Source organism: Nannospalax galili, unplaced genomic scaffold (genome assembly GCF_000622305.1).
Source record: "Nannospalax galili isolate Female #2095 unplaced genomic scaffold, S.galili_v1.0 scaffold85, whole genome shotgun sequence".
Classification (NCBI taxonomy): domain Eukaryota; kingdom Metazoa; phylum Chordata; class Mammalia; order Rodentia; family Spalacidae; genus Nannospalax; species Nannospalax galili.
Genome location: NW_008358866.1, coordinates 3,024,771 through 3,047,189, shown reverse-complemented (window position 1 = coordinate 3,047,189; position 22,419 = coordinate 3,024,771). Strand labels below are relative to the sequence as shown.

At 39.3% G+C, this 22,419-nt stretch overlaps 1 protein-coding gene across 2 annotated transcripts in view; it reads right to left on the bottom strand.

Annotated features, from left to right (window-relative positions):
* Crot (carnitine O-octanoyltransferase) overlaps positions 1-22,419 on the bottom strand; it is a 40,564-nt gene that overhangs the window by 10,892 nt on the left and 7,253 nt on the right. For both annotated transcript variants that reach the window (XM_017795441.2, XM_008822482.3), the window contains exons 4-13: positions 18,701-18,825; positions 16,715-16,896; positions 16,434-16,558; positions 12,542-12,650; positions 10,108-10,201; positions 9,870-9,995; positions 6,941-7,042; positions 3,291-3,374; positions 3,104-3,211; positions 2,597-2,727 (exon numbers count right to left, since the gene is read on the bottom strand). In XM_017795441.2, the coding sequence (XP_017650930.1) occupies positions 2,597-2,727; positions 3,104-3,211; positions 3,291-3,374; positions 6,941-7,042; positions 9,870-9,995; positions 10,108-10,201; positions 12,542-12,650; positions 16,434-16,558; positions 16,715-16,896; positions 18,701-18,825 (1,186 nt within the window). The remainder of the gene's footprint in view (positions 1-2,596; positions 2,728-3,103; positions 3,212-3,290; positions 3,375-6,940; positions 7,043-9,869; positions 9,996-10,107; positions 10,202-12,541; positions 12,651-16,433; positions 16,559-16,714; positions 16,897-18,700; positions 18,826-22,419) is intronic.

The following is a 22,419-nucleotide window of genomic DNA, read 5'->3' as shown; positions in this document are numbered from 1 at the left end:
TTATTTTGATATATCACAGTGAAAGATTTATCGTCCTCTTTTTTTTTTTTTTTTTTTTTTTAAAAAAAAAAAAAAAAAAAAAAAAAAAAAAAAAAACGTAAGATCTCAGATCAGTAAAGTAAACTGTATCTTACAAAACTGTAAAAAAGAGAGTTAGCAAAAAGAAAAAAGATGAAATATTAGAATGGAGATAAAATGAGACTACAAAGGAGGAAGAAATCAATGAAACAAAAAGTTGGTTCATTGAAGAGATCAACTAAGAAAAAATAAGACTTCAATTACAAAAATCAGCAATGAAGAGACATTACTCCTGACTTTATAGAAATAAAAGGATTATTTTTTAAAAAAACACTATTGCCAGGTATGGTGGGACACGCCTTTAATCCCAGCATTCGGGAGGCAGAGGCAGGTGGATCTCTGTGCCAGCCTGGCACAGCCTGGTCTACACAGTGAGTTTTAGGACAGCTAGGGCTACAGGGAGACCCTGTCTCAAAAAGACCAAAAAAACCCCCACTATTAACATTTGCATACTAGTAACTTGGATAACCTACGTAAAATGGACATATTTCAAAAACAAACTACCAAATAAGACTCAACAAAAATAAAAATTTGAGTGGACCTATAACAACTCAAGGAGAATGAATCAATAATCAGAAACCTGCCAGTGGAGAAAAGTCAAGGCATAAGGGTCAACTGAAGAGAACGAATCAACAGTGATACAATTGGAGGAAGCACAGTATCGTCAAGTCTGTGTAAATTGAGTATCTGCCTGGAAAAGCATCAAACTGGACCCAGGGATAGTTAATTTCATGTATTAACTTTCCTGGGAGAACAAATGCCCAGAGAAGAAGTAAAACATTATTTCTAAGTGTGTTTGTGAGGCTGTTTCCAGACAGTAGCATTTGAACCGCTGGGCTATGTGAAAAAAGGTTTGCCCTCATCATGTGGGTGGGCATTATCTAATCTGTTGGGAGCCTAAACAGAAAAATGAGGCAGAGGAATAGCAAAGTCACCATAAGAGCTGGAGTATCCATCTTTTCCTGCCCTTAGACACTGGTGATTCTGGCCCCTGGGCCTTCAGAATTGGACTGAGACTTAGGTAGGACTATTATGCAATTTGACTCACTTCTCAGGAATCTGCACTCACATTGACTCACACTACCAACTTGCTGCTTCTCTACCTTGCACAGGACTTGTCTTTCTCTGTAATCATGTAAGCCAATCACCATAACAAATCTCAATCCCCTAAGTCCCCCGAAACACACCCCTACCCACTCCCACCTACCCCCAAGTTGTTTCTCTGGAGAATCCTAACATACAATCTTTTAAGAAATATTTTATTTATTTTTATTTTATGTGCATGAGAATATTGCCTGCATGTGTGTAGGTGCATCCATGTGATACAATGCTGGAGGAAGTCAGAAGTTATTGGATCCTCTGGAATTGGAGAAACAGATGGTTGTTAGCCACCATATGTGTACTGGGAACCAAACCCGGATCCTCTGCAAGAGCATCCAGAGCTCTTAACCACTGAGCCATCTCTCCAGCCCCCTAACATAGATTCTTAACCTTACAGTTTATACCATATAAAAAAAACTTAACTTGGAGCTGGAGAAATAGATCAGCAGTTAAGAGCACTGGCTGCTCTTGCAAAGGACCCAGGTTCAATTCCCAGCACCTACATTGCAGTTAAAACTGCCCATGACCCCGTAATTCCAGTTCCAGGGGATTCGATGCTCTCTTCTGACCTCATCGGGCATTGTACCACATGGTGCACTTACATACATGCAGATAATACACTCATACACATAAGAATAAAAATAATTTTAAAAAATTAACTCAAATGGATCACAGATCTACAGTAAGAGCTAAAACTTTTAAATATCAGAAGGCAGGGAAAAATCTTCATTGCATTGGATTTGGTAATGATTTTTTAAACAAGCAACAAAAGAAAAATACATTGGATCTCATCAAAATGTAACTGCATAGGTCAATGGATACTATTAAAAGAGCAATTTGAAAAAAAAAAAACCAACTTTAAAAAAGGGTTGGAGAGACGGATCAGCAGTTAAGAGCACTGGCTGCTCTTGTAGAAGACTTGGGTTCAATTCCCAGCACTCACATGGTTGCTAATAACTGTCCCAAACTCCAGTTCCAGGGAATTCAGTGTCCTCTTCTGACCTCTGAGGGCACAGTATGACACAGGTGCACTTACATACATACAGGCAATACACACATACAGACAGAATATAAAAACTTAGAAAAAAGAGCAAGAGCAAATGACACCGCACAAAAAGGGAGATAATTTTTGCAAGTCATTAATATGCACAATAGTTTTACAGAGCTAAAGCCTCTCTTAGAGGAGAGCAGAGCCTTCAAAAGCAGCAAATGAATACACTGGAAAAGGACGAAGAGGAAAACATACAAAACTGTCACAGATTGGAACTCTAACAAACTGGTGGGAGCACAGAGTAAGAAACTGTTCCAACAGTGAAAAGGGTGAGAAAAACCACAGGGGAGTTAGGATGTATTGGCTATGTAAAATACATAACCTTCAACTGCAAGATGCTGAAAGTGGAGAGCAAATGGTCCTTACCGTCCATGAAGTCTGTAATAGGCGAGCTGAAGTGCCAGCTGAATAAAGGTATCAGGATGAAGCGCCTCCTTCTTGGTGAGGTTTTTGCCAAAAGATGTGAAGGTATATGCTGCAACCTGTAGATCAGATGCCTAAAAGAAGCAAACAGGAATGCACCAAAGAGAATCAATCATTATTTGTATTAAACTAATCAGACATAAAGAACTAAAGGTGTCAAACCTATAATTTTTAAAGGTTTTATGAAGCCGTACTTGGGTAATAGTCACATTTTCAAATATGGCAGCTAAAGCATTATTATTTAAAAGAGAAACGAAGCTGGGCATGGTGGCGCACGCCTTTAATCTCAGCACTTGGGAGGTAGAGGCAGGCGGATCTTTGTGAGTTCGAGGCCAGCCTGGTCTACATAGTGAGTTCCAGGACAGCTGGGCTACAGGGTGACCCTGTTTCAAAAAGACAATAAATAAATAAATAAATAAACAAACAAATAAAGAGAAATTAAAGCTCTACCCCTTTGAGATGCTGGGCTTTAGCTTGGTAGATGTCATTTAGTATTTTCTCATCCACGGTGAAAACAAGCTCCTCTGGAAGTGGTATATCTCGTACTTTTTCTGAACCCTGAAAATAGAGGACTTAAAATGTATCTATGTACATGGTTAGTGGAAAAGGGATGAAGTATTTATTTGTTCTGACATACCTTCCATCTTCCTTCAGTCTCTAAGATTCTCTCATCAACATAGTGAGCAATGTTTACCATAACCATTGCATCATAAGGAGCATGCTAAAATGGAAACAAGATTTGGAGTAGTTTGTGTCAAATTAAAACTTGAGACAGCATTTTTCACTTTCCTCCACTTTTAACAGACAAGGTATACGCATCTTCAAACGCCTTACCCTAATGATAAACACTTAGCTAGCCTACAGAATAAGAACTGCTTATTTTCTGAGAGATAAAAGAGTGAGCAAACATTCAAAGCTGGAAACACAGTTAGGGCTGCTGGGGTCTTGTCTATGTGTGTAATAGTAAATTGAAAAGTTCAGAGAACTTAACTGCTATTTTTACTGGAAGTCAAAGCAGGCATACCCTGTGCAACGAGGAAATATTCTGGAATTATAGTGTGGTAATTGGGTGGGGATGGCTGACTATCTGAGGGCATTTAGGATGAGTATGAACATTTCCAGCTAAAGAGGACTGTTGGGAAACCCTGCTGTTAGGGTTGTAGTCCTCCATGTCTGGATAGCTTTAAGGGGCTCAGCGCTATATGGAAGGACTCCCCTTTTCAGCAGGGGGCCTCCTGCTCTTTTCCTGACTTACCTGGAAAGTGCCACCAAGCACGGATGCCTGACCTTATTTGGAACATGACCTTTGGCATAGTTACCTGGAGTAAAAACTACCCCCAGGTTTTTTCCATATGATAATCAGGCATTGCCTGGTAGTCCACTGAAAGGAGCCCACTGCCACATGTAAATAGGAGCCCACATGTAAAAGGAGCCCACTGCCACATGTAAATAGGAGCCCACTGCCACATGTAAATAAAGCATACTATGAGCACCTATCAGCTGAGGCTTTGGCTATTGCCAAAGTTCTCCCACTGAATAAACGGAGCTGTTTCACTGAATCTAGAGCTGTTTCACTGAGTCTGGAGCTGTTTGCATCGTTGAACCTGCCTCCCCGGAAGGGCTTTCTTCCGTCAGTGCTCACTGGCCGTCCTGACCCCGCTCGTCGCTTCTGCTCTCCTTGTCCTCGTGGACCGGGGGCCAACGACCCGCGAGGAGAGGGAGAGACCCCACAGAGGACCACCAAATGAGTATTAGAAAACAGAATTATTTTGTAGACATATTTACAGGAATGCCTAGATATGGCAGAAATAATTCTTGATGTTAAGAAATGTGGGAAAGATGGGTTGTAGCAGTCGGTGTTATAAGTTTGATGGCTATATTTAGGGAAAGAATTCCAGCTAGAATTTTCCCATCTCTAATTTTGGAGGACAGACTTCCTTGCCCTTATTATCTCCACGTCCCCTTGGTGACAACTGTATCAGATGGCTCCTTCTATGTTACTGCTTCCACGTTACATTAAACTGTTATCTTCATGAACTGACTTGATACAGAACTGGCTTTGAAAGAAAAGGAGGGAAGGCTTAAGATATGGACCCAGTTTCAGAGGCAGTAATTAGGTGCTTAAATGTTACCCTAACACTATGGTTCTGCAGCCCAGTATCGTGAATTGTTGGAACTTGTAAATCTGGTTGACTGTTACCAGCCTCAACTAGGCTATTAAGAGAGGTTAGGACAAGATGCATAAGGAATTCATCTGTTAGCAATAAGGTACATAACAAGAGTGGCAGGTCACTGACAAACCAATATTTGAACCGTATCTCACAACTGTACAGTGCTTTATAGTTTTAGAATTTTCAGATATTATCATATACTTGTTTCATTTAACAGAATAGATCAACATCTACCTAATTTACTGGAACCAATCAGAATGAGCAAGAAAGGTATTATTAATCTTTTTGTAGTAGGCAAGCCCAAGAGAAATTAAGAAAAAAGCCAGAAGACAGTTAATTATCTGATAAAGGACACTTGGCAGAGAATAAATTGGAATATAAAACAGAGGAAGGTCAAGGAGTATCAGGTAGACTCAGAAAAGAAGAAAACTGAGGTAATCAATAAGAAATATTTGCCAACTGTGGATACAAAGTAACAGCAAAGAAACCAAATAAACCGGGACTGGTGACGCATGCCTTTAGTCCCAGCACTTGGGAGGGAGAGGCAGGCGGATCCCTGTGAGATTGAGGCCAGCCTGGTCTACATAGTGAGCGCCAGGCTGGGGCTATAGGGAGACCCTGTCTCAAAAAGATAAAAAAAAAAAAAAAAAAAAAAGAAAGACAGACAGAAACCAAATATTCAAAATGACTCAGGGCAATCTTTCACCAATCACTCCCGTGAGTTACTATAATAGGCAACTACTTTTAGCACCAACCACGACACTGTCTATATTGAGTTGACAGAGATTGATTCTACCTACTAGTTCCAAGGTTGGTAAGTGGCCTGGGCTAGGCTGATGAGAACTTCTGATTCCCAAAACCAGACGAGTGATTCACACACGCCAATTACAACCAAAGTATTTCAGGACCTTTCCTGGAGTCACCCAAAAAATACAAGTTGGCTATTTCCATTGGGGTCACTCAGCCAAGAGAGCTATAATGACCCTTGAAATTGTAGGCACAACAATCACACTGGACAGTCTGCCTAAAAAGAAGTTCATACTGTAAAAATGGGGAAATGAACTTTTCTTCTTTTTTTAAAAAACAGGGTCTCCCTGTAGCCCCAGCTGACCTGGAACTTGCTATGTAGACCAAGTTGGTCTCAATCTCACAGAAACCCACCTGTCTCTGCTTTCTGAGTACTGGGATTAGAGGTATGCGCCACCACACCAGGCAGGGGAAACTGATTTCTAATGAAAGTATTTGGACACTCCAAGTCTGCTTTACCCATATTTAGGTATATATGTATACAGCAAATAGCTTCTTAGGCTAATGCCTAATTGAATAAATACCGATTAATAAATCACATACAGGGCTAGGGCTGTAGCTCAGTAGTAGAATACTTGTCCAATATGCACACAGTACCTCCTAACAATCTCCAGTATCAAAAACTGAAACCTTAATTTCCTGAACAGAAAAGAGTGCTAGTAAAGATAATGGGAAAAGAGGAGAGAAATAAGAAAAACAATTTTTTTTTAGGATAATAAAAATGGTAGCAAGTACCAGACATTTTAATGCTCATAGTCTAGTGTCCCAAATATCCTAGTCGTGTTTTAGGAAAATAGTTGCCTAATCACTAAGCAAATCTTGAAATCTAGAAATATATCCGTAAGATTTCCCTAAGTACAGAACATATACATAAGCAAGGTAATATCTTTCAAATTAGGCTGTGACTTTTAGCAAATGACAACAATAGCTTTAAGAAATTATACTATACAAAAATTACAGTTCATAATCCTTTTTGCAGATATGCACCAAACTGTTGGTCTTCCAACAGAAGGGAGTAACTTGATCTATACTCTACTTTCACTGCAACTTCATAACAACAGTTTTGGGTTTTTTTCGGTCTTTTTGAGACAGGGCTTTTCTGTAGCCCCAGCTGGCCTGGCATTTGCTGTGTAGACCAGGATGGCCTCAATCTCACAGGGATCCACATGCCTCTGCCTTCTGAGTGCTGGGACTAAAGGCATGTGCCATCATGCCCGGCAACAGATTTTATTGTGATATAAAACTAAAAAACGTGTTTACTCACACATGTGTATTTGTTGTTTAACTTACACTTTTGTAATATACTTACATCACAACAACAGCCAAATACTCCATTAGCAAAGGAAACCAAGTTATAGGATTTGTCACCCCAGCGTACTGCTGGATCTCCAGTGAGGAGCATTTCCAAAACCTAAAATACATTTTATTTTTCCAAATTAAAAGGGTTTTGACATTGGTTAGCAAGTACACTTAAACATATGTACCATTCCACTTTTCGTTTTCAAGTCAATCAAACTTAATAAAATGTTAGTATAGTTACCCTCTAGAGATAATAATTTTGGGCCTTACTTCAGCTATTTCCAAATCTCAGGTTATGAAAATCCAACCAGAAAACAGAATGCTAATACATTATTCATTGATGCTTTCAGAACATACAACTGAAAACAAGTCTTTCGTAACTTGCATAGTATAAGCCTAATGAGTTACAAATAAAATGTCTTAAGAATTCCTGCCCGGCATGGTGGTACTTTAGTCCCAGCACTTGGGAGGCAGAGGCAGGCAGATCTCTGTGAGTTCAAGGCCAGCCTGGTCTACAAAGTGAGTTCCAGGACAGCTGGAGCTACGGGGAGACCCTGTCTCAAAAAGATAAAAGAAAAAAAAAGAAAAAAAAAGAATTCCTATACCACTAAGTCAAGTTTTTTCAAACTGTAGATTCTGGCCCATTAATTAGTCACTAAACAATTTAAAGTATCATAACATTCTTTACAAACAAGAAAACAGAATAGAAATAGCATAGGGCATGACAGACAGTAAAAGTATTTCTTTTTTTGAGACAGGGTCTCCCTATAGCCCCAGCTGGCCTGGAACTCACTACGTAGACCAGGCTGGCCTTGAACTCACAGAGATCTGCCTGCCTCTGCCTCCCGAGTGCTGGGATTAAAGGCGTATGCTACCACCCCGGCCCTAATATTTTATTTTTTACTATTTTTATTTTATGTGTATGAGTGTATGGCCTGCATGCATGTAAGTGCACCCATGTTATACAATGCCCACGAAAGTCAGAAAAGGGTGTCAGATCCTCTGGAATTGGAGTTACAAGACAGTTGTTAGCTGCCATGTGGGTGCTGGGACTCGAACATGGGTCCTCTGCAAGAGCAGTCAGTGCTCTTAACAGCTGAGCCATCTCTCCAGCCCCGTAATTATTGTTTTATGGACTCTCAATTATATGTGCATGCATATATACACATCTTTATATATGGTGGGCTATAATCTAATTGTGTTTCTAAGTACAGACTGTAGTGTGAACAACGCTGCAGTATTCCTGAAGAAGTACATTAGCAATTTTCCTCCTCTCTGAAAGTTAAAAAACATTGGTTTCTAGTGTCAAGATTTTTAATCCCAGATTATATTTTCCTATCATTTAATACTGATAAAAACACTATGAAATAATTTCTTTCAAAAGACAAGACTTCTACGAATATGATGACTACATTTCAATTCCTAGGAAATAAATATTACTCGGGGTTGGGAAATAAAAAAAAGATAAAAACAAAAAGAAGCCACATTCACCCTTAAACTCACTGAAGTCAGTATGTTCAAGAAAACCAAATGATATAATCAATTACTTACAAGGGAGATATAATTCTTAGGATAGAACCCCCACCCCAACAAGTCAAGGTTACTGGTGTGGGTTATAGATAGATTCTTTGGAAAGAGAAATTAATTTGCTTCCATGTTCCATGCAAATATTCTATGTGTGCCCCTCCCGCAAAGGCTCAGAAAGTATCATATGGAAAGATTTTAAGAGCCAGAGGTGGTGGATGACTACAACAAAAGTATTTTCTAGACATAAAGGGCAGTTATACATATGAACCTATAGCCATTGTGATAGCATGCAAAGGCGTGAGAAAGCCCAAGATAGACAAGATCCCAGCATGGAGGGGTGAGGTAGGCATGAAGTGCCACCCCTAGCTGAGGAATAATAGAGACAACTGATAACTGCTAGGGGAGGGAGAATCAGTTTTCTTAAGTGTGAACGCCAGTAGGCTGACCACGCTACAAGAGATGAATACACTCCCAAGAGTATTTGGAGACACTAATTTGACTCCATGGGCAATAAAAAAATTAGAAGACATGAAGTGTGTGTGTGTGGGAGGGGGGTAGGAAAGTGGGGGTACGTCTGAGAGAAGATGGGAGGGGTGTTTGAATATGACCAAAGTACACTGTATAAAATTCTCAAAGAATCAATAAAATTATTATTCAAGAAAACTTAAAAAAGAAGTATCAAAAAGGACTGAGAAAGCACTGACATGCAAATAATAGTCATACTTCTTCAAACATGATTCAAAACATATCTAAACAAACTTAATATGGCATGTATTTACAAAGCACTACTTACTCATGCATAAGTTTCAATTTGGTATATAATAAATTTCAGTTGAGGGCTGGAGAGATGGCCAGCAGTTAAGAACAATAGCTGCTCTTGCAGATGACCTGGGTTTGGGTCCCAGCACCCACATGGTGGCTAACAATCATCTGAAACTTCAGTTCCAGGAGATCTTCTACCTCCGTGGGCACTGCATGACACAGGTGAACTTGCATGCATGCAATAAACTCATACACATAAAAAAATGTCATCTAAAGGGGGGCTGGAGAAATGTCTGAGTGGTTAAGATTGTAGATGAACTGGGTTCAGTTCCCAGCACCCACATGTCAGCTCATAACCTTTTGTAACTCAAGTTGCAGGGGCTCCAACACCCTCTTCTGGCTCCATGAGCACCAGACACCCACATGGTAAGCATATACACATGCAGGCAAAACACTCATAAGCATAAAAAATATATATATATACACACATATATATATAAATATAAATTTTTTTTGGTCTTTTTTGAGACAGGGTCTCCCTGTAGCCCCAGCTGTCCTGGAACTCACTATGTAGACCAGGCTGGCCTTGAACTCACAGAGATCCACCTGCCTCTGCCTCCTGAGTGAAATATATATATTTTAAAAGGTACCTGAGAATAATCTTCTGGTGTTACATGTGGACTAGAATCCTCTATGGAATACACTAATAAACTGGTCTGAATTTTTTCTAACAAAGTCGAGTTCTCTGGATCAAGATCAATGAGATATTCTCGTGCCTAAATGTCAAAGAGATAATGATCAAATGTTAAAATTTAAATACAATATATTCAGAAAATATTGAAGAGTTTCTTAGAGAGCAGGCTTATTAAGACCAGCATAAATTCTTACCTTTGCCCATTGAGTTCGCTCCTCACTAGTTAATGCTGCCACACCCGGTCCTCGAGGTTCACTGTGGCATTTCTTGTAGATATATGTCAGTTGTCTTATGGAAAATTTAAAATAGCATATTCAAAAACACCATGGACACAGGGTGCTATGTAAGTCTTTAACAGGTCATGATGCTGATTAGCATTTAAATGTTTTGGTGTATCAGCTAAAGAAACAGGTTATGACCTAAGTAACAATATTTCCCATATGATCTTTTTCTTTAGTGATTATGTGGGGCCAGGGAGATAGCTCAGCAGTTAAGTTGCTTGCTGCCAAGCCTGATGACCTCAGTTCAATCCCCAGAACCTACATGGTAGAGAGAGAGAACAGACTCCCATAAGTTGTCTTCTGATCCCTACACACTCGCCATGGCACACATATATCCATACACACATAGACACAAAAACAAAATGTAAAAGAAAGTAATTATTTGTTCTATTAACACCAAAAGTATATTGGACAAGACTTTAAAATGGTATCATTTAAACTTTGAAAATATATGTGCATTTCCAGGGTTTAAATAAACACCTTTTCTAGTGGATAACCTGAAAAAGGTATTTTGATAATTAATCTTATAGAGATCATAAAACCTCTCTAATTAAAAATTGTGTACACATACATACAAGAGGGCTTATAACTATATGCCTGATTAATATTTGTGTTTTATACACAAAAGGATCACGTAGTCAATTTAAAATATTTTCCCAGGTGTCATTTTGTTATAACTATTACATTTTAAAGACCTAGCTGTTTACAGCGGCACATGGCCTGTAATCCTAGTACTGCAAAGGCTAAGGTAGGACAACACAGAAAGCCTGGGAAACACAGCAAGACCACATTTCAAAGAGGAATAAAAAGCAAACAGAGAAGGAAAGAAACATAATTGTCTGAAGAACTCCACTGGATGAGGAAAGTGTTTCCGTTATCGCAATCCCAGTTTGATGAACTTCATCTATCTTTAAACATAAAGTGAGTGAATAATAGGGTTCTCACATGAAGAAATAAATTTTCTTTTTTTTGTCTTTTGAGACAGGGTCTTCTTGTAGCCCCAGCTGGCCTGAAACTCACTATGTAGACCAGGCTGGCCTTGAACTCACAGAGATCCTTTAATCCAAGCACTCAGGAGGCAGAGAGATCTCTGAGACTGATCAAGGCTAGCCTGGTCTACATAGCAAGTTCCAGGCCAGCCTGGGCTATAGGGAGATCCTGTCTCAAAAAAAACAAAAATCTAAACCAAAATCATTTATATTACCTATAGATATATGCAACCCAATGTTTTCAAAATCATTTAGAAAATCTGAAGTTAATTATATATTAATATCCTAAAGAACTATCGTTAATTTGTAAAGGACAAGCCACTGAGTGTGATAATGGATACTATGTGTGTTTTTAAAAAGTTCTTATAATGTGGCCGGGTGTGGTGGCGCATGCCTTTAATCCCAGCACTTGGGAGGCAGAGGCAGAGGCAGGCGGATCTTTGTGAGTTCAAGGCCAGCCTGGTCTACATAGTGAGTTCCAGGACAGCTGGAGACCCTGTCTCAAAAAAAAAAAAAAAAGTTCTTATATTTTAGCTGGGTATGGTAGTGCACGCCTTTAATCCTAGCACTCAGGAGGCAGAGACAGGTGGATCTCTGTGTGTTTGAGGCCAGCCTGGTCTACATAGCAAGTTCCAGGCTACCTGGAGCTACAGGGAGACCCTGCTCAAAAAGACCAAAAAAAAAAAAAAAAGGAAAAAAAAAGTTCTTATATAGACAGTGTCAAACTGATTCCTAAATTATCTATGTTTATGCCATAGGCTAATACTACAATCGACTTTAATCAGCAAAGCCTCTCTTTTCAGTAAATGGTGGTGAATGCAGAGATTCATGGCTGCCCAAGATGGAGGGCTCAGGCCTAAACAAGATATTTATATTGCCCTTTCTAAGGCATACAGAACATGGAGGAAGGGGGAATGGAAAGGACGTAAGAACTGGAAGACAGGGAGAAGGGCTGCAAAATGCCATCTTCTAAGCACAACACAGCCATCAAGATCATGGCACTGGACTTATCAATATCCAGTTATGAATGTAGGAAGACTCTTGGCACCTTACTTCTTACTGTTGAACTACTGACTACTGACAGGTTCTGAGAGAAGAGGTGCCATGGTCTTCAGTTATGTGCCCACTGCTGAGCCCACCAGGCTCCAATGGGAAGTTCCAAACCCAAGGTCAATACAGTCCTGGCTAAACGCAATGAGTCACAAAACAAAACAAAAAGTCATGAATCGGGAAAGAAATTTGTAGAGAGAAAGGGAGCTGAGGAGAATAGTCAAAATACACTGCATACATTATGAAATTGTCAAAGAACAAAATTAATAAAAAAATATAATTTATTTTTTATAAAGAAGTTTGAAAACCTGAGAAGCTCTGGCGGGGTGATTAAGCATCCTTCATGCATCACATCAAAGACAAAAGCTCTGCCTTGACACAGCACAGCAATGTGAATTGGACAGTGCCCTTCACTCTCTGGAAAAAAAGAAACAGAAACACAAAATAAAGTCTCACACCTCTCAAATTTAAGCTAACATAAAACTACAATTCCTCCAATATTTTACTTATCATATATATCACACGTATCACACAAACAAAAGCAACTATGCAAGAGGAAGGGATGAGGAAAAGTTAATTAATACATACTAAGTTATGGTTAGACAAGAGTAAGAAGTTCTGATGTGCTACTGCACGGTAGAGTAACTATACATAGAGAATGTGTACTGTATATTTCAAAAAGTTAGAAAAAAGGACTTTGAATTTGACAGAAAGAAATGACAGATGTTTGAGGACGTGTAGTTTAACTTGACATGTACACATATATTGAAACATCATATGGTGGTCCATTGATATGTACAATATACAATTTTGGGGTTTATATTATATTTGGTTAGAACACACAATTTAAATATAAAAAATGTATGTATAACTAAGTGGTAGAGTGCTTGCCTATTATGTGTGAGGCTGAGTTTGATTCCTATAACCACAAGGAAAAAAATTCCTAAATTAATAGAATCTCAGTTACTGTGACATTGATACATACTCTTGGAATTTGTCAATGTGACACCTAGAAATCTCTGTAAGTTTCAGATATTTGTAGACCACAAGAAACCCCAAAATGCTACAGGATTTTCCAAGCTTTACTTAGACATAGGAATGGGAAGGGGAGAAGGGGATTAGAGGAATCCTGAAGAGAAGCATTTGAAAGAAGAAGTTTCTCTTTGAGATTATTTTAATAGTAATTGCAGACTATGGCTATACCTAATGCAAAATTAATCAATAAGTACTTGGAAGGGGTATTAGAGGAGTATGGAACCTCAGAACGAGCTTCAGGGATATCTGAACAGAGATCTGACTGAAATGAGAAAGCAAGTCACACAAGTTCAGCAGGAAGAGGAAACAGCGCCTGTGAAGGTATGAAGACCCAGGTAAACTGCTTTACTTAAAGCAAACAAGCTCAGTAAAGCTTCCCCAGAAGAAAAAGCACAAGAGTGATAGGTCAGGTTGAGGCTAGACCACATGGAACTCAAAATGAGCTTTCAATGTTAAGTATAATGGAAAAGAAGCCAATAGAGGGTTTCATGTAGAAGAGTGGCCATGTGATCTAACCAGTACTTTAAAAAGTCACTCCCCATCGAAAATTCCAGGCCAGCCAGGGTAACACAGTGAAACCCTTTCTAAAAAAATAATAATAAATAAAATAAAAGGTCACTCCCATGGTAATATGAATTGGTTAGCAGAAAAAAAGAGATGATATAGCCAGATAAGATGAGAACTGTCTAAGCAAGAATGTTTGATAGCTTGTTTTGAGACAGGGCTCCATTATGTAGCCCAGGATAGCCTTAATTCCCAACTTGTTTCAGCCTCAGCATGCTAATACTGGCAGGCATCACCATGCATGGCAGGAATGATAGATTTTCTTTTTTTAACTTTCTATTTATTTATTTAATGTGTATGAGTGTTATGCTTGCACGTATGTGGAAGTGCAACAGTGTCATGCAATGCCTGAGGGGGCCAGAGGAGGGCTTCAGATCCTCTAGAACTGGAGTTATGAACAGTTGTTAACCACCATGTGGGTGCTGGGAGTCAAACCTGGGTCCTCTGCAAGACCAGCTAGTGCTCTTAACCAGTGAGCCATCTCTCCAGCCCCCCAATAGGAATGATAATTTTGACTGTGACATGACACTTCCAGGGAAAAAGATGAATATTTTTCTTTTAGTATGAAAGACATTAAAGATGGAAAGAGCAAACATAATGCAGCAATGAAAGAGAAAGTAATAAAAAAGTAGCAGGACCTAGCAGATACAAAGCAGTTGTTCTGAGGAGCCAGAATGGTTGTTTTGTTTAAGGTTTGTTTGTGATATGTAGATTAAACTCAGAGCCTTACACATGTTAGACAAGATCTCTACCACTGAGCTACAGTTCAGCTCCCTGTTCATCTATTTGTTAAAAAGGAATATAAAGTATGTGGATGTATAATAATGTACTACAAGGAAACAGAATGGATAAGTATTTGGGTAAGTACTTTATGGCTGCTATAAAAAAATTACCACTAACTTAGGGGCTTGAAACCATACAAATTTATTATATAGGGCTCTGAAGGATGAATCTGAAATAAGTCTTACTGGGATAAAATGAAGGTATGGCATGGCTTTGTTTCTTCTGAAGGCTCTAGAAGAGAATCTATTTCCTTCTTTTTCCTTGGTTTAGAGGCTGCCCACATTCCTCAACTCAAGGGTTTCTTCTTCCATCCTTGCCATACTTTTAAGACACATTATAGTTATGTCTTAAAGAAGCAGCCTGACTCTTAGCATTCATTTTAAGGCCAAGAGCAGACTAGAACCGCTAAGAACCTGTTCCTTCAGATTTCTCTTGGAACTATGCTCCCAAGTCAAGGGCTTTGTTCATTCTTTATTGAAACAGTTATCTCCAGCATGAAATGGAGAAGTAAAAGTCAGACCCATTCTTATCATAGAATCTTACCCTTTCTGATCCCTTTCTGATCCCTAGACCTACACACACACACAAGCACACACAGAGATACACACATACACAAGCACACACACACACACACACAAACACACACACACTCTCTCTCTCTCTCTCTCACTCATAAACAGGTGCTATAAATTTTTCACTGTTTTCAATGAGATGAGTGCACTATTTGCAGCACCCTGATGTTTTGATATGCAGAAACATGCATACACACATTCATATACTATCTTGGGTGGAAGGCAAGGAAGGGTCCTGAAGGATTAAGGCCATATGATCATGTCACAAGAGGAACACATGGGCCAATGAGCTTGTTCATATTACAAACAGTAACAGTAACTTTTTGCATGTAAGGTTAGGTAAAAGTCATGACAGTTTAAAGTATGTCTATATTCTAAAAGTTATTACCACACATTATCAAAGCCATCATAGGAAAACTATACCTTTCTTGTGCTGCCATTTCTTTGGTTTTCTTTTGTCTACCCCTTTGACCAGTAAGAACCCTCATTATTACTTAGGACCCATGTGATTAATTCAAGTTAATTTCATTTCAAGGTCAACTAATAAACAACCTTAACTCCCCCTTATCATGTAACTAATATATTCACAGTGCTAGAGACTGGGAAGTAGGCTTCTTTAGAGGACAATTATTCTCCCTACTATAGACAGTCTGGTCAATTTGATAAGACTATTGTTTGCATTTAATAAGAAAAGAACTCATTAGCTGGGAATAAAGAGGCAGAATGGCATGAAACTGTCCTGTTAGTAAAGTGAAAGAATAAACTGAGAAATAAAGCAGACAGTGCTATGGACCCACTTGAGGGCAAAGGACACAGTTGTGCAGACCAGTAAGGTCACTGAATTGCACACCATGTCACAGAAATAACTGAGGTGAAGTACTGATGGATGTCAGCAAAGTGGAGATCAAAGTGATATTGGAAGCAGCAACATTAAAGGTGATGGAGTGTTGGCTACAGGGTCTAGGGCATGACTACTGGAGAAAATGGCTATATTAAGGAATAGAAACAAAGATACTAGGTGAAGGAAATGAGTGGTCATGGATCACCTATAACTAGAAGCTAAAGTCATCATGAATATGATTGAACTAGTAGTGAGGGAAGAAAGGTAAGTTCACAGAAAGCCTTTGATACTTAGCAAAGGTCAGTTCTTTAAAATTGTGTGTGCCACAGCAGCTTAGGAATCACAGTACAACTACCCAAATCCTGATGTCTTTACTTAAAAAAAAAAATCCACGATTTTACTTACCAGTAGTAAAATAATTCATAATTGAATCTCTAGTAATTCCTGGAATCTTGCAGGTAGAAAACAACATTCGGAATTGATTCATATCCAGTGGAGTATTTCCAACTTTATGTACAGGCAATTTTTCTCTAATAAAAAAAGTATTTGATCAAAAAGCAAGTATTAAAATTAGAAATCAAACCATCACAACTGTATTAGTCTTCCCCAAATAAGTAAATTAAGATTCACAACATTTCAGACTTCAAGTAAAGTATAAATTTCTAAATTTATATAAGTATCCTTACTTTCTTAGTAGCTGCCAGTAGTTCAAGTTATGCCAAAGAATTATACTTCCTCTTTCTAACTGAGTGCCTTCTTTTGGAGGCCAGCAGTTTTCAAAATGGGGAGAAGGACCCACAAAGTTGACGTTCAACTGTGATGGTATACGAACATCCAGGTAGGCAACATTGAGCCACCACTCTTCCAGCTAAAAGAAATTAAGAACATCAGTCTAATGTCATTCAAAACACTAGAATATGACAGGCGTGGTGGCACATGTCTTTAGTCCCAGCACTTGGGAGGCAGAGGCAGGCAGATCGCTGTGAGTTCAAGGCCAGCCTGGTCTACATAGTGAGTTCAGGTCAGCTGGGACTACAGGGAGACCCTGTCTCAAAAAGACAAAAAACAAAGCAAAACAAAACAAAACACTACAATATTTAACTGCAAACAACAACAAAGAGATGCTGTATTTGTTCCTTATTCTTCAACACTCGAAAATGGTTTTTTTTAAATCATCATTGAAAACTGCTACGGTGACAATTTCCCTCCCTTTCTCCTTCCCCCTTTCCTTCTCCCTTTTGGAACTATAAAATCTTAGATATTATTTGGTTTAACTACACTATTAAAACATGAAACAAGCAGGTACTGAAAAAGTACCTTCAGATAGATCATCATATTGAAATCACAAATATCCAGCATGGTACTTAGCTGTTTCCTAGAGTATAACAGACATTTACTAGAGCCTCACCTAATGGTAAGTTTTTAAAACATTTGTAAAGTTCCTTTTCCAAACAAACACTGAAATACTAAATCAGAAATTCAAAACTCTTCAGTATTTGTAAAACTAATTTATACTTTTTACTGACATTCCTTTTATGTGTCCTTCACAGCAAGTAACTGAATTTCAGATATAAGTAAGCAGATCTTATTAGGTTACCCAGAGTTCTTTTTAAGAAATTGATGTTATAACCTGTAACTAACTAGTGACTCAGAAAAAAGAGCCTAAGTAAAAACAATACAGGCAGAATAACAACTTCTTTAACTTTAAGCCCCATTTTAATCAAAATCACCCAAGGTTAAAATTGAGAATAAAGGAATCTAGAAGTAGAAAATGTTATGATTTCATCATAAAGATCAAGGGCTCATAAAAAGATCAGACATTTTCTTCTTAAAATTATGTTGCCATCATTATTTTTCAACCAAGGTAATGCTTTTTACTTATGAAAACTCACCATCTAATTCATGTAACCAGAGAAGTAGCTGAGTTAAAAGAAGTCAAAGATCACTGTTAGAAAATTGAGACCCTTGATAATTATAGCAGCTTCTCCCTCAATATTACTTAACTGAAATGTGGAATATGTATAAATATTTTTCATTTCAATTTTGCAGCAGACCCTTTTCTCCCATGTACTGTTTAAATAGGTCTATGCCACCTATAAAACCTGTCTAATTTAGTGGTTTGGGGTTTTTTTCAGGCTATGGTGACCTGGAAAGCTTTTTGTTAAACATAGTCTACAAATCACCTACATCAGAACCACATGGATAAGTAAGGATCTAGCTCAGTAGTAAAAAGCTTGCCTTGAATGTACAAGACACTGGATTCTCCAAGCCTGGAGCCCCAATGTGGCTCAAAACAAACTCACATGGAGTAATTATCAAGAATTTTTATTTTTATTTTTTTGCAACAGGGTCTCCCTGTAGCCCCAGCTGGCCTTAAACTCACAGAGACCCACCTGCCTCTGCCTCTTAAGTGGTGGGATTAAAGGCATGCGCCCAGTTTAAACAAGAATTTTGGAGGTCCATTCCAGACTTACTGAATCAAAATCACTTATTCCCAGAAACTTGCATTTTAACAAATTCTTAGGTAAGAGAAGGGCCCACTTACAATATAAATGCTCTCCAATTAAGTGATTCATACATTCTTTTGGATGACCATAATGACAATGACTGCATTTTAAATTCTTCTTTAAACATCATCAAGTTTTCAATTATAAGTATACTAAAATGAATACCCAATTTCTTTTTCCTTTTGCCCTTTCAAGTAATTTCTGATGCAATTTTTCTCCAATTCCATTTTGAAATTTTTGAACTATTTCTTCAGTTTTCTTATATTCTTCTTCATTTGCAAATGGCTTTACTATAAAAAAAAATGTGAGCAAGGTATTTAGGCATAAATTACCTCCAAATCACATTATTTTTAAACAAATCTAAACATGACTAACATACTAAATTTTTAGTTTACAACATGAAAACTGTGGAGTAACATGAATAACAATACAAAATACTGTGAAAAAAGGAAGCAGTAGATATTATATAATATTATGTACTGCAATAACAATATTCTAAAATTATCAAAAATTATTCTAGATGATAATTACAATTAAAAGATGAGGTTATCATGTAGCTATTACTACAGGGGGAAAGTAAGTCCCAGTTAACCACAAATAAAAGAAAGTAAAGCATTTCATGTTCAAATCAGAACCTTGACCTTTATACATGCAATGCAATATGTAGTTAAGGTGGCCAAAAGTGGCTTACTACCAAAAACCAAAAAAATAAAAAAACAAAAGCATGCAGGGTCTCTAGTCCATGAAAATCAAATGTTTTAAAAACTAAAATATATAGTTAGAAATCACATTAATGGGGTTGGAGCGATGGTTCAGTGGTAAAGAGCACTGGCTGTTCTTGAAGAGGACCTGGGTTCTGATCCCAGCACCCACATGGCAGTTAACAACTGCAGATAACTCCAGTTTTAGAGGAACCTGCTGCCCTCGCCTCTGTAGGCATTGCATGACACAGGTACACTTGCACACATGCAATCAAAGCACTTATTCACATAAAAAAAGTAAAAGTTTTTTTAATAAAAAAAAATCACATTAACATTTTTGTTTCAGTTTTACCCTTAAAAATCTAATCTGGCCCCATAAAATCAAATTTAAAATAGCTGGGTTCAGACAAGATTAAGCAAACTGGTCGGGCATGGTGGTGCATGCCTTTAATCCCAGCACTCAGGAAGAAGAGGCAAGTGAATCTCTATGAGTTCCAGGCCAGACCCACTACAGGGAGACCCTGTTTCAAAAAGAACAACAAAAAGATTAAGCAAATTGAATACTCAAAAACAGTCAATAATGTGTTAAATTTTAAAAAAGAGAGAGAGAAAAAAAATTGAGCTGGATGTGATGGTACAGGCATTGACCCCCGCATTCAGGCAGCAGGAAATAGGGAAAAGGCTAAGTGCAAATCAAGAAGCAAGTCAATTCCCAAAGCAGAATCCAAGTTCAGGAGTTTAAGATCCACAGTACCTTCAAAGACAAAGGGGAACCCAAGGATGAAACAGGACAAGGTATTCAAGTGCAGCACACAGGCAAAACCCTGTCCACGGACCTCTCAATTCTAGGAATAAAACAGGTTTACTCTCAAGGGAAGTTGAACCAGACAAGACAGAATACCTGGATTCTGGTCCATACTGAAAAGGGAGGGTTACAATCAAAGTATACATCCTGTATCAAACAACTTTTCACAAAAGCCAAGAAATAGAAACAACCTAAGCGTCTGTCAATTGATGAACAGAGAAAGAAATTATAGGATATTTATATTGGAAAGCTACTCAGCCACAAAAAAAGTGATGAAATACTGACATCTGTGACAACACAGATGGAGCTAGAGTTGTTAAGCGAAATAAGCCAGGAACAGACAGTATCATACGCTATCACTGATATGTGGACTCTAAAAGGAGAGGGGGTGTGAAAGGTTGATCACTAGGTACTAAGTTCTACTTAGATAGAAACTAGAAGTTCTAGAGTGCTATTTTAGATGAAAAATTACATACTGTTTATCTTTAAAAGCTGGGATTTGAATGTTTTCAACATAATGAAATGATGTTTAGAAAGATGTTAACTTAGTGTGACCATTACACAATATACATATATTGAAATATGTTAACTGTGTGTGTGTGTGTGTGTGTGTGTGTGTGTGTGTGTGTGTGTATCAGTGGTCTTGTCTTATCCAGTGCTGAACCCTGCATGCTACAACACTGACCTGCTAGGAAAAATGTACCCATTAGTGCAATAGTGGGAAGACTGTATAACCGACCACTCTCTTGAATGGATTTGAGGCTTGTTCCACAGGAGGAAATTCATACTTGGTTCTGTAAACATGGCCAAAACACCATGGCTACGGAAGTCAGAGGTCTTACTGGAGAACTTATTAATGTTTTTCTAAATGATCATGTTATCAAACTGCCTTCTAAGTATTTACGCTTATATTCATAGATTTGTGCTGCTCCCAGCCTTGGTGAGAGAAGCTTCTTATTGCAGTGGCACATGGTTAATACAGAGATACATTACTCTTCAGAGTGCTGAGAATAAGGGACTTTGAGTGCTCAGCAGTAGATGGGACATCTATATCAACCTTCTCCTCCCAAGGCTCAGGGATCATCACAGAAGGTGGGATAGAATGCATGTAAGAGCTAGAGGGCAGGCAGAAATGCTGTGAAAGTCTGTCCTCTGGACATGACAAGGCTGCTGAACACATGAACACACAAGAGCTGTGTTTATCTGCACAAGACCTCCACATGACTAAGAGAGTTAAATATTCTATGATGGAAGGATGAGGGGCTCCCGAGGCCCCGACCTTAGCTGGTGAGCTATGGGCAGCTGATGGCTACTGATGGAGGGAGTTACTTTTCCTTAGGGGTGTGGCCACTGGAAGGTTCCCCAGGCCCCAGTGGATGACTCCACATCATGCACACATAGGCAACACTAATCAGACTCAGTAGGTTAAAGAAATAAAATGATGCCCTCAGTGCCCATTGTGCCTTGACTCCCCCAGCCTCATTCACCCTTCTAGCTCCCCTGCCCCATCTCTAGTCCTAGCCTAGGTACTGGCCCATTTCTTGTCTTGGCACCCCAGACCACTGGGCTGACCTCTTGGCCCAGAGTCCCCACTGCTTCCTGATGCTTTGCATCCAGACCAACCCAGTTCCTCCCTGCAGTCCCCAGGAGCCCTTTGGGCCTGGTCCCACCCCCAACCTACCTTTGGTTCCCTGGGCAGCTCAGCTACCAGCTTCCTGGTGCCAGCATCATTTCTAGGTTAGTCCCTCGGCACCCATTGCATCTTGACTCCCCCCACCTCATTCACCCTCCCAACTCCCCGACCCCATCTCGCCTCCTGTCCTGGGTACTGGCGCATTTCTTGTCTTGGCACCCCAGACCTCTGAACTGAACTCTTGGCCCAGAATCCCCACTGCTTCCTGATCCTTTGCATCCAGACCAACCCAATTCCTCCCTGCGGTCCCCAGGAGTCCTCTGGGCCTGGTCCTGCCCCCACCTCCCTTTGTGTCCCTGGACTGTAGAGCTGTAGGCTTCCTGGTGCCAGCATCTTTCCTAGGTAAGTCCCAAGGTGCCCACTGCACCTTGACTCCCTCAGCCTCATTCACCCTCCCAGCTCCCCACTCCATCTTTCCTCCTGGCACGCCAGACCTCTGAACTTGGGGCCTCTTCCCACCCCAATCTTCCTTTGCATCCCTGGGTGGCACCAGCTTGCTAGGACCAGCATTTTTCCCAGGCCCTGCTCCCAGGCCAGCCCAGCCCCCAAATTCCTGAGGGCAGCATCTTTCCTGGAGGGATCGAGACCTTAGGAGAAAGCCTTAAGAGCATCTGATCCTCATCTGACTTGGGCCTCTGTGGGAACTCCAGAAAGCAAAAGCAATCTGGCCCCTCCAGTATAAAAT